At 36.5% G+C, this 11,341-nt stretch overlaps 2 protein-coding genes across 4 annotated transcripts; both read left to right on the top strand.

The window, feature by feature from the left end:
* Positions 1 to 24: 24 nt before the first annotated feature.
* On the top strand, positions 25 to 8,381 carry LOC110421753 (CLIP-associated protein-like). Of its 3 annotated transcripts, none has more exons than XM_089784493.1 (17): positions 25 to 182; positions 867 to 964; positions 1,743 to 1,817; positions 1,966 to 2,034; positions 2,118 to 2,203; positions 2,275 to 2,392; positions 3,411 to 3,509; positions 3,591 to 3,951; positions 4,072 to 4,179; positions 4,317 to 5,860; positions 6,008 to 6,103; positions 6,507 to 6,611; positions 6,745 to 6,819; positions 6,911 to 6,979; positions 7,064 to 7,132; positions 7,461 to 7,562; positions 8,151 to 8,381. In XM_089784493.1, the coding sequence occupies exons 1-17, from the start codon at positions 92 to 94 to the stop codon at positions 8,310 to 8,312; spliced, it is 3,327 nt and encodes a 1,108-aa protein (XP_089640619.1). In that variant the 5' UTR covers positions 25 to 91; the 3' UTR covers positions 8,313 to 8,381. The 3 variants fall into 3 exon arrangements, with proteins under 3 accessions (XP_089640619.1, XP_089640618.1, XP_021291094.1); XM_089784492.1 differs by having other exon boundaries at positions 4,296 to 5,851; XM_021435419.1 differs by having other exon boundaries at positions 4,296 to 5,860.
* A 615-nt stretch (positions 8,382 to 8,996) lies between these two features.
* LOC110421838 (chaperonin CPN60-2, mitochondrial) lies at positions 8,997 to 11,318 on the top strand. The gene is made up of 9 exons (XM_021435526.2): positions 8,997 to 9,239; positions 9,357 to 9,381; positions 9,499 to 9,630; positions 9,853 to 10,012; positions 10,232 to 10,407; positions 10,541 to 10,636; positions 10,790 to 10,894; positions 10,971 to 11,057; positions 11,223 to 11,318. The coding sequence occupies exons 1-9, from the start codon at positions 9,202 to 9,204 to the stop codon at positions 11,316 to 11,318; spliced, it is 915 nt and encodes a 304-aa protein (XP_021291201.1). The 5' UTR covers positions 8,997 to 9,201.
* Positions 11,319 to 11,341: the final 23 nt, after the last annotated feature.

Here is an 11,341-nt window from a genome sequence, read left to right as displayed (position 1 = left end):
TTGTTTTATGTGTTATATAGGAGAGATTGACTGGTTAGATAAACCAGTAGTTGCAGTTACTTTATACTCTGAAAAGGAGCTAATAAGAGAAATGGAGAAGATTGCATGTATGCTTATGGCGGAAAATGATTGGTCTGTTCGAATAGCTGCCATGCAGCAAGTTCAAGCTCTTGTCATTGGAGGTTTGTGTTATTTATCACTTTGTTCATCTTCTCTGTAACTTTAAGCTTGTTTGAGCTTGATCATGCTCAGCTCAAGCTTGAATTGCAAGTTTTGAGCTCATTTTTTTACTACATTGTTGCCCTAGTGCTTGTCTTGTATACTTCCACAAGTTGATGTCATGCTTGTTTACAGACTGAGATCTTCAGGTTATGTATAATGAACTTTGAATAATTTACTTAATACTAAAAAAAAAATCTTGTTTTTTTTTGAAGATTAAACTAAAAGTCCCAACTCAAAACAAAAATATCCTAAATAAGAATGAATTAAGCCTTTCTTCATTCTATGGGGTTTGGCTATGTGGATCCTATTATGCCATTATGCTTCATAGGAAACATGTCCTCGGGAAGCAAATGAAAGATCCCTTTTGATAGTTTGCAGCCATGTTCATGTTTCACCAGGCTTAGTGGCCAAGAGCTAAATTTTGAAGGGGAGCTTTGGACTGCATGATATCTTAGAACTTGATTAGAGCCTTGTGTTTGATAGCGTGCATGTCTTTGAACTGGAAATATGGAAATTGGTTTTTCTTTAGTTGTGAAATTTATGTGAAATGCAGATGCATTCACATGCTAAAAACCTTCTGTAGTCACAATGGTGTGGGGATTAAAATAAATGTTAAGTATTTAATTCTCAATTTTTTCTGTTAGGTGCTGTTGATTATCCGTGCTTCCATGCTCTCTTGAAGCAACTAGTTGCACCTCTTTGCATGCAGTTATCTGACCGAAGGTCAAGCATTGTAAAGCAGGTTTGTTGCACTTGCCTTCATTAACTGATGACGCAGAAATTAGCAATTGTACAGCCACTGATATGGTCTCCTCTGCTGGTTGTCATTGAAAGTCATAAATCCTGCCTTGGCCAGAAAAACCTCCCTGCATTTAATGATATTTTGCATCATGCCTTAGCAATTTCTTCATGTCGAAGATTTGTCTTTTATAATTGTATTTTACCAATATTCTTCAATTAGTTAAATTGATGATATATCCTGGAGGATGCCATGCTTACATGCTTTTTCAAATGTCTGAGTTTTTAATGTCATATTTTCCTGCTGCTTGCCCTGTATATCACAAGCATATAGTGCCTTTACGTATATTTGGATAGCCTGCAGAACACAAAAGGCATTCAGTTAATGTTGATTACAGAAGAGATACTACTACAAATAGTCAATAAATCTTATGGCACAGATTGAGATAGAAGACAAATTTTAAATAAAAAATGATGTTATGTTTGAGCCAAATATACAACTGTTTTATGCTAACAGATTGTTAATTTGTTCAATGCACAAAGTATTGGACATTCATTTAGCAAATCAGAAAATATTAGAAAATAGGAATAGACATAGTAAATTAAAAATCAATAACTTCAAACTATGCTTATTGCGATTTAAGATAAATAAAATACAAAAAAGAAATTATGTATGTTGGAGCACATCAAACAACTTGTTTAATGCAACAGATTTTACTTTTATAATAGATGTTTATTCTTCAAAACCACTGTTGTTCTCAACTCCCTCTTATTGCCCTCAGGCCTGTCATCTCTTAAGCTTCTTATCGAAAGAGCTATTGGGAGATTTTGAGGCTTGTGCAGAAATGTTTGTGCCGGTAAGAATGTTTTCTTGTCTGATAAAAATAGTAGTAAATATAGTAGCATTAGATTGTCATAACATCCTCAATACTATGCTTAGATATTTTTCTTCTAACCTTACGGTTGCTTCTAAGTTCTGACATTATAATTTGATGCCTTTCTTAGGTCCTTTTCAAACTGGTTGTTATAACTGTTCTTGTAATTGCTGAATCTGCAGACACCTGCATAAAAACAGTATGTGCAGACAATGTGAAAATTCCTGTACTTTTTCTGTTTTTACATGAATGCTTGCATTGATGCATATTTACACTGTCCAGATGCTGCGTAGTTGCAAAGTTTCCCGTGTGCTTCCTCAAATAGTTGATCATGCAAAGCATGACCGTAATGCAGTACTCCGTGCTAGGTAATTTATTCATTCCTTGATTACATATGTATTACTATAAATCCTCTTACAACTCTCATTCCCAAGCACAGATGCTGTGAGTACTCACTTCTGATGCTAGAATACTGGGCTGATGCTCCGGAGATACAGAGATCAGCTGATCTTTACAAGGATCTCATACAATGCTGTATAGCAGATGCAATGAGTGAGGTATTGCTTTGATAATTCTTTTCTTGTCAAGGAGGCATCTACACTTTGATATATTAGCTTTGAATATTTAATTATGTATCTCATTCAAGTAGATCAACCTCTTTTCAATTTGGTTATTGCATGTACCATACTTTTCACTTTCAATCCTTATTTGTGATATCTCATAAACCACTTTGCCCTTAATTTGGGTGGTCGAATAGTATGAACAACTGAAGCTACCTCTCACAGTTCCAGTTGACTATTATGTCCAGAAAGCTGAGCATAAATCTTTTACAATGATGATAGAATGACAAAGATTTTGTATTTAATCAAGGAGTGTCACCGCAGCTGGAAAAAGTAGCAACTATGTTCATTTTTGTTTTTAACTTTTTCACTGAGAACTCTTATCTTCATCATTTGGTCATGCATTCTCTTTAAATTAGGGTACAACTACCCTGTCTTTGAGAACAGTCTCCAGAAGTCTCATCCTGCAATTCCTGTTCGCAATCATAACTTTTGTAGTTAGTTTTAGTTGAAAGAGACAGTAAAGTGGTTAAGAATAGAGAAAGGTAGTTGATGCAGGTACCAACTACAAGAAGCAGCTATTTTCTGTTGCTGTGGATTATTGCACAAGTTTGTGGCAGTTTGAATATATCAGGAAATTGGTAATTTAATTGTAATTTACTTTTAGAATTAGGCTAAGAGTTTATGTATGTGTGCTATAAAGAGTTTTTTAAACTGTAAGGACTAGGTGAGAAATAGATTTCTTTATATTTTTTTTTGAAGTTTTACTTAATCTTTCATTTCCTTGTTATAATGAGCTTTTGGTTGATTTAACTGTCACTCTTCTTCATTTTTTTTTTAATGACTTCTTTATGGGTGGAAGGGGTAAAATGCTGTCAATCTTGTGTGGTTGTTCAGTTTCATGTCCTTTTACACAGAGCATTTACCATCTATTTGTTGGTTCTGTGTTATATATATTTTATAGAAATTATGCTCAACAATATGGTTTGTCTTCAATAATCTTGCAAAATGACAGGTACGGTTAAATGCTCGACGTTGCTACAGAATGTTCAAGAAAACTTGGCCAGAACGTTCTCTGCAACTATTTCAGTCCTTTGATTCTGTCATCCAAAGGGTATAAACTTTGTTTTATTTTTTGCATTTCCACTTTTTGATTGATGGATTTGGTAAATAATGGAATTTAGTTATCAAGCAGATTATAAATGATGAAGAGGGGGGCACGCCAAGACGCCATCCTTCTCCTTCAGTTCGAGGAAGGGACTTGCGAAAATCCCATAAGGCTTTTCAAGCACCTACTTCTACTAATTTATCTGGACCTGGAACTTCTCTGCTTACCACAACAGATAGGAGTAGGGCTGTACCTGTAGGTGTTCCTCTATCCTCTGGCCCATTTTCCTCAGAAGTAAAGTCACTTGGAAATGGTACTGAAAGAAGTTTTGAGAACATGCCACGTGCAAACAAACAGAGGGTGCCTGCCATTCAAAACATGCTTGCTGGTTTAGATATATCTGAGAAACTCAATTTTCAGAAGAAGCGATTAGCTAGCTTGGATTTAGGTATATGCTAAATAGCTCAGCAAATCCATTGAGATTATCACAGTCATGGAACAGTTGTTTCCTTGTGGCTAATACATTCCTTAACGTGGATGAAAATTCTCTTTCTGGTCCCTAGTGCAGGAGTTGACCCTCCTTCAGCTCATGGCCTCCCATTTCCCCCAGTTGTTACTGCTTCAGCTCTTGCTACAAATGCTATTTTCACTGATTCAACTGCATCAACCATCAAAGGTAGAAGTGCTGTTGTCATTTTTATTTTGCAATTCTTCTCTCCACATTCAAGCTTGAAGAGATTTTGATAAGTCCATTTTCTCAACGCTTTAATCTAACCGTTGAATCTTTTTTAGCCGTTTCTTCTTTGAATGCAGGGAAGCAAGCTTCTGAGAGACTGGGAGGTGGTTCTATGGAAGAGCACGCTGATGACAGGTTTGCCAGAAAATCAGTAAATAAGCATATTGACAGACAGTATGTAGACGCATCTTCCAAGGATTCCAACTTTAGGGACTCCCAGGGCAATATTATTCCTAACTTCCAAAGGCCTCTTTTAAGAAAGAATATTTCTGGTCGAGTTTCTGGAAACAGCAGAAGCTGTCTCGACGATAATCAGATATTACTTGGTGAAATGTCAAACTATGTGGACGGTCCAGCATCACTCCAGGAGGCTCTGGTAGAGGGTCTAAGTCCTAGTTCTAATTGGTCTGCTAGGGTTGCTGCTTTTAATTATATTAGAAGTCTGTTGCAGCAGGACCAAAAAGGTATCCAAGAAGTTATACAGAATTTTGAGAAAGTCATGAAGCTGTTTTTCCAACACTTAGATGATCCCCACCATAAAGTTGCATACGCTGCCCTGTCAGCCCTTGCCGATATAATTCCAGCTTGTAGAAAACCTTTTGAAAGTTACTTGGACAGAATCTTACACCATGTGTTTTCAAGATTAATTGATCCCAAGGAGTTAGTTCGGCAGCTTTCTGTAATGAATTTGGAAGTTGTGAGCAAGGCCTATGGCGTAGATTCTCTTTTACCTGCTTTGCTTCGTGCATTGGATGAACAGAGATCACCAAAGGCAAAACTGGCTGTTATAGAATATGCTATTGATTCCTTCAAGAAAAATGCTATGAATTCTGAAGGTGCTGCTAATAGTGGCATTCTAAAGCTGTGGCTTGCTAAATTGATACCTTTGGTCTATGATAAGAACACAAAACTGAAGGAAACAGCCATTTCTTGCATTATATCTGTACATACTCACTACGATTCAAGTGGTGTTATAAACTACATCATGTGTATGTCAGTTGAAGGGCAAAATTCTCTAAGGCGAGTTCTTAGGCAACAAACTCCTCGAATTGAAATGGATCTTATGAACTTCTTGCAGAACAAGAGAGAAAGGCCACGTCCCAAAAACATTTATGAGCTATCTGATGTTGGGCTTTCTCCTGATGCTGAATATACAGGTGCATTGAAGAAAGCTAACTATTTTGGAAGGTATTCTTCTGGTTCTAGTGATACCGATAATAGCAAGAAGTTGTTCACCATGCAAGAACCAGTGCGAATTTTAGAACCTATTGCTCAAAAAGTATCCAATGAAGCTGATGAACATTTACGTTGGAATCTTGAAGGCAGCTCCGATAATGTAATTATTTGCAGTGCCACTGGTGCTGGTGAAAAGGCAGAATCCCCTCTAAGCCACCCTGACAGTGTTGATTGTGAATTTATTATGGATAATTACTTGCCTTCATCATGTTTTGACGCAAATATGGTGACAAGTTCTAATCATCCTGGAGTGAGCAGTTCCAATGTTGGTAGTGACACTTTGGTTGATGTCAATCATAGTAGTGAGAACTCCATGAATACTAAGTTTGGCTCTTCTCTAAAATTGCGAATCAGCATTCCTCAAATTCTTCACCAGGTGAACTATGTATGTTAAAATTTCCCCTTCGCCACCCTCCCACCCCCTTCTTGCCTCACACTCTGAAAAACATCTTTTATCAGAGTAATTTTTTGTTTTCCTGTTATCATCTGGAAGCCAATATCTCACTGCCTTCCTACTCATGGCTTTTACTAGATTTCTAACAATAATGAGAGTGCAGCCGTTAGAAAGCGGGCACTTCAGCAACTCATAGAGGCTTCCACAGATACTAACTATTCCATATGGACAAAGGTATAATATAATTGAAATTCATGACCCTTTCCTTCTCTTCCAGGAGCAAGCACAAGGCTATTACTTAAACATTTTATAAGCTACTATGTTTGAGATCTCCACTGTTAGAGATGTGCTTGTCCAACACATATACACGTGCGTGGGCATCCATAGTATGTTAATTGCCATTTATGTTCATGAGGAATTTGATTTTCCAACACATTGAGCAAGAATCATTTTTCAAATCTTCTAGCATGACTGGCATGAACATCTATGCTAAGAGTTGATATAGTTTTAATGGTACGCATGAGGGAGAGAGCAATTATTTATGATGGATCGAATCTTAATTAGTGACATGTCCAAGGAGTGTTATAAAGTTTGAGCAGCAATTTGCTGATGTTGGTGGATGATTATTTATTTGCAGTACTTCAATCAGACTTTGAAAGCTGTTCTTGAGGTGTTGGATGATCCTAATTCTTCAACCAGGGAAGTCACCTTGCAGTTAGTAACTGTAATGGTGAACAAACAGGTCTGTGGAACTAAAACTATCATTATATCCAACAAATGAAGTTCTGAGTAGTACTTTTCTCTCCAACCTTTTCTTTTTGCCTATGTTTTTATTATTTTTAATGTGTTTTTAATATATGTTTTTGTGAATCCAGAAAGATGCAATGGAAGATTCTATTGAAATTGTCATAGAAAAGTTACTTCATATTGCTAAGGATGCTGTTTCCAAGGTGCCATCATTTTCATCAGTTGTTTATTACAGACTGAGACCTAATGTTACCCCTTCCCTGGCACCTAATAGCATTCAGATTCTGTGTTCAGGTTTCAATTGAAGCAGAGAAATGCTTATCTATTATTTTATCAGAATATGATCCCTTCCGATGTCTGAGTGTATGTTTACTTAACTTTCATGACGTTTCTTGGATTAATGTTGAATTTTCCTGACATAATTTTGTCTCATATGCTGAGTTGCAGATAACTGTACCCCTGTTAATCACTGGAGATGAAAAAACTCTTATTATTTGCATCAAGACATTAACAAAGGTATCCATAGCTGACTATATCCTTATGATGTCTTGAGGTGCTGCAGTTTGATGGTGATGACCAAAAATTATGCAACATAAAAATGTGGTTCACTGAAACTTATAGGTGCTGAACAACAGTGTTTGCAGACTATAGGCAGTTTGTTCAAATAAGAATGACATAAAATGAAAATTCAAAAATAAATAAGAAAAGTCATCTAGTTGTTAGATGTCTTCACCTATGGCCAATAATTTTTAGTTGGATGGATAACATGATATTAAAGCACAAGTAGTTTGTTGCCCTGTTTTCAATGTCACATAGTGGACTCAAATTTTTTGCCTTTTGCAAGCTTGTTCGCCGGCTTTCTCAAGGGGAACTACTGGCTCAGCTTCCTTCGTTTTTACCAATTCTTTTTGATGCATTCAGCAATCAGAGTGCTGAAGTTCGCAAGGTAAAGCTTTGTGCTTTTTGGTACATGTGGTGCAGATGTGTTCTTTTTCGGGATAGCTGTAGGAGTGTGATTTGAACTTGGAATGCTTTTTGGTGTAGGGACATGTGCTGTAGGTATGTTCTTTGTTTTGGATAGCTCTAGGAGTTGGATTTGAACTTAGAACCCTCATTTATATGTAGTGTTATAGCCAATTAGGTTTCACCTTAGCCATAAGTTTCTTTAAGCCATCTTGTTGCAACGCATTTGTGCACCACTGACATTTGGAGCTGATCTGTCAAAGTTGCTCATCAAAAGTTTTATCTTATTTTACTTTTGGTTCAGGGTAAACATGCTAAGAGTTACATACCTGAAATGACATTAAGACTTAGGGATCTAAATGTTGAAAAAATTTGAGTTCCAGACAACAAAAGAACGCAGAAAGGCTGCAGTTGAATGTTTATCCAAGTGCCTAATTACCATTTTTGATTGTGTGAATAATCCGTTATATTAATACTTGATCACTGCTTGTTTAAGTTTCACCTTGACTGGTATTAATTGATCAATCATGCTCAGTATTTTCAAAAATCTGTTTGGCCATGCTGGCTGCAGACTGTTGTTTTCTGCCTGGTCGACATTTATGTCATGCTCGGGAAGGCGTTCCTGCCATACTTGCAGGATCTCAACGGTGCCCAGTTGCGTCTAGTGACTATTTATGCCAACAGAATTGCACAGGCCAGAAAAGGAACTTCTGTTGAAGCAATCAATGGCTAGCAGTTGGAATCTGTGAACTATGGTTTTCGATGTACTCTTCATTCAATTAATTTTATTTGCATTTTTGTACATGTGTATTGGTCTGCGTGTGCTTTCCAGTTGCAATAGGAAGGTGAAAATCTAGAAATAGTGTGTAATTGTTGTGAATTGGAACAGGACTGGGATTGACCTCTTGTCCTTCTAGTACAAGAAAGTGTTCTCTGGCTTGAATCTAGCATTGCTTTTGTAGTTTGTTGTGGAGTGCAATAGAACTTGCAACTTAATGACATGCCTTTGCCTATCAAGATTGAGCTTCATAAGTTACTACAAGTCCCTAGATTTCTTCCATAAAGAAACAGAAACAGCTAAACCCATGATGAACCAATAGTATCCATGCAAATGAAAAGAAATTAAAAAAGTAACAAATTTAGCAAAGCAAATTTGCTGTTTTGAATTTGAGTTGGACATTGTTTTAGTTCAGTTCAGTTGGATCGTACCGCCTACCGTGCAATCAATCCATTTTTGGCCCAATTCAAAGAAGCGAGTCGGGTTCAATCTGAGTCCAACAAAAATTGTGGGTCAGATCGGACAAAGAGTTCGTGAATGACAGTGGACTGCCTGGTAGGAACACAATAAATTTTCTAAACCCCATAAACCCCGTCTGGTTGAAAAGTAAAAAGGCGGAAAACAAAGGCGTAAAACCCTAAACCCTACACGAGAAGGTTAAACAACTACAAATTGCTGGCTGGTTGCTGCTTCTAGACTCTTCTCATTTCCTTTCTCTTTCTGGGTTTTTCTCCCTTTAAAAACACAACCCCCAAGCTCTCCCATTGTCTTGACGTCCCAATACTCTCTTTATCACTTTCTAAAGCCTTCTTCTCTTCCTTTGTTTTCTTTCCCCAGAGAAACCATGTATCGTTTCGCTTCAAGCCTCGCTTCCAAGGCTAGGTAGTACTTTAAAGACACTAGTTCATTAATCATTTTTAAGTGTTTTTTTTTGTTCCTTTAAAGAAACTAATTTTCTCTCGTTTCTTTTTTTTTTCTTTTTTAATCTTTGGGTTTCAGGATTGCTAGGAATACTACACATCAGGTAGTTAATTAGTAGTTGTTGCTACCTTTTTTATTTATTTTGTTTTGGTTAATGTTGATTTGATCCTTCAATGAGATTTGGTTTTCTTATTGAATTTTATGATTTGGTGTGTGTTAGATTGGGAGTAGATTGAGTTGGAATAGGAACTATGCTGCAAAAGATATAAAATTTGGGGTAGAAGCTCGAGCTTTGATGCTTAAAGGCGTTGAAGAACTTGCTGATGCTGTTAAAGTCACCATGGGTCCTAAGGTAAATCCCATATCCCCATTTTTATTTCTATGATTCTTTTCTCTATGTCTTAGATTCTCTTATTCAAATTTAATCCTTGATTGAAACAGTTTATGCCTTTTCTTCTCTATAGGATAAGAAGTAGGACTTAAAATTTATGGATAGGAATATTGATGAAAGGAAGAAATGACGCTTGCATTTGTAGTGATTAAGCTTTTCATCATTTTCTTTTTTGACTGAAAGGGACGAAATGTGGTTATTGAACAAAGCTATGGTGCTCCAAAAGTGACAAAAGATGGTGTGACTGTTGCAAAGAGCATTGATTTCAAGGATAAAATCAAGAATGTTGGTGCTAGCCTTGTGAAACAAGTTGCAAATGCCACCAATGATGTAGCTGGTGATGGTAAGGCACAAACACTTTCATAAATCTAATAGCTTTATTTTAAGTCTTTAACTTTGTTTTAGATAGTTTCTATTTAGTATTGGTCTTTAACTCTATTTTAGGTACATCCTTTTTGTATGTATTAACTTTTTCAGCCAACTAATTTCACGCTTACAGAATGTATGCATTTTTTAATTATATAGAGAGCTGAGTCATGAGAATGCTTTGACCTGTTTGCAGGGACTACATGTGCAACAGTGCTTACACGAGCAATATTTGCAGAAGGATGCAAGTCAGTTGCTGCTGGAATGAATGCAATGGATCTAAGACGTGGCATAACAATGGCAGTTGATGATGTTGTAACCAACTTGAAAAGCCGGGCACGGATGATTAGCACATCTGAAGAAATAGCTCAGGTTGGTTTACTTGTTCAGACTCATTCTGTCAAAAGCTTATTGCAGTCAGATGGATGTAGTACTTTAGAATCAAAACTGCAATGGTAGTGAACTTTTAACCTACTACAGCTATAACGGAAGTATTTTGTAATAGGTTGGAACAATTTCAGCTAATGGAGAGAGGGAAATTGGTGAGTTAATAGCAAAAGCCATGGAGAAGGTTGGCAAAGAGGGGGTGATCACAATTCAAGTAAGTTTTGATGCCTTCATGGTATTTTTGCTTGTTCATATTCTTTTTTTTTTCCTAGTTTTAATGTTTTATCGCTCATACTTGTCATATATTAAATCTCTTGCATTTTTTTACACATGGTATGAGGTCTTACCTTGGTTAAACCTTTTACAGGATGGGAAAACATTATTTAATGAGTTGGAAGTTGTTGAGGGCATGAAGCTTGACAGGGGCTACATATCCCCATATTTCATCACCAACACGAAAAACCAAAAATGTGTAAGTATCTTGTTTCTCTTTTGGCATATCTTTTGACCATGCGATAATACTGATTCAATTCACTGTTTTATGGCAGGAATTAGATGATCCTCTTATTTTGATCCATGAGAAGAAAATATCTAGCTTAAATGCTGTGGTGAAAGTACTAGAGTTAGCTTTGAAGGTACGCAGATTTTGATCAATGCTTGCATTCAGACCACTCTACCTGACTATATGTTGGTTAATCATCATTCATAAAGATCTACTTGTTTATCTCACTAAAACTGTCCTAAACTTCTTATTTTGTTTTTGATTGTAACATTAATATGTTCTATGTTATATTTTCCAGAGACAAAGGCCATTGTTGATTGTAGCTGAAGATGTAGAGAGTGAAGCACTTGCGACCCTCATTCTTAACAAGCTTCGTGCTGGAATCAAGGTTTGATTTTTAAAGTATGATATAAATTC

The sequence above is a fragment of the Theobroma umbraticum genome, unplaced genomic scaffold (genome assembly GCF_002168275.2).
Source record: "Theobroma umbraticum cultivar Fairchild unplaced genomic scaffold, ASM216827v3 scaffold_130.0, whole genome shotgun sequence".
Lineage (NCBI taxonomy): Eukaryota > Viridiplantae > Streptophyta > Magnoliopsida > Malvales > Malvaceae > Theobroma > Theobroma umbraticum.
This window is presented reverse-complemented; position numbering and strand designations above follow the sequence as displayed.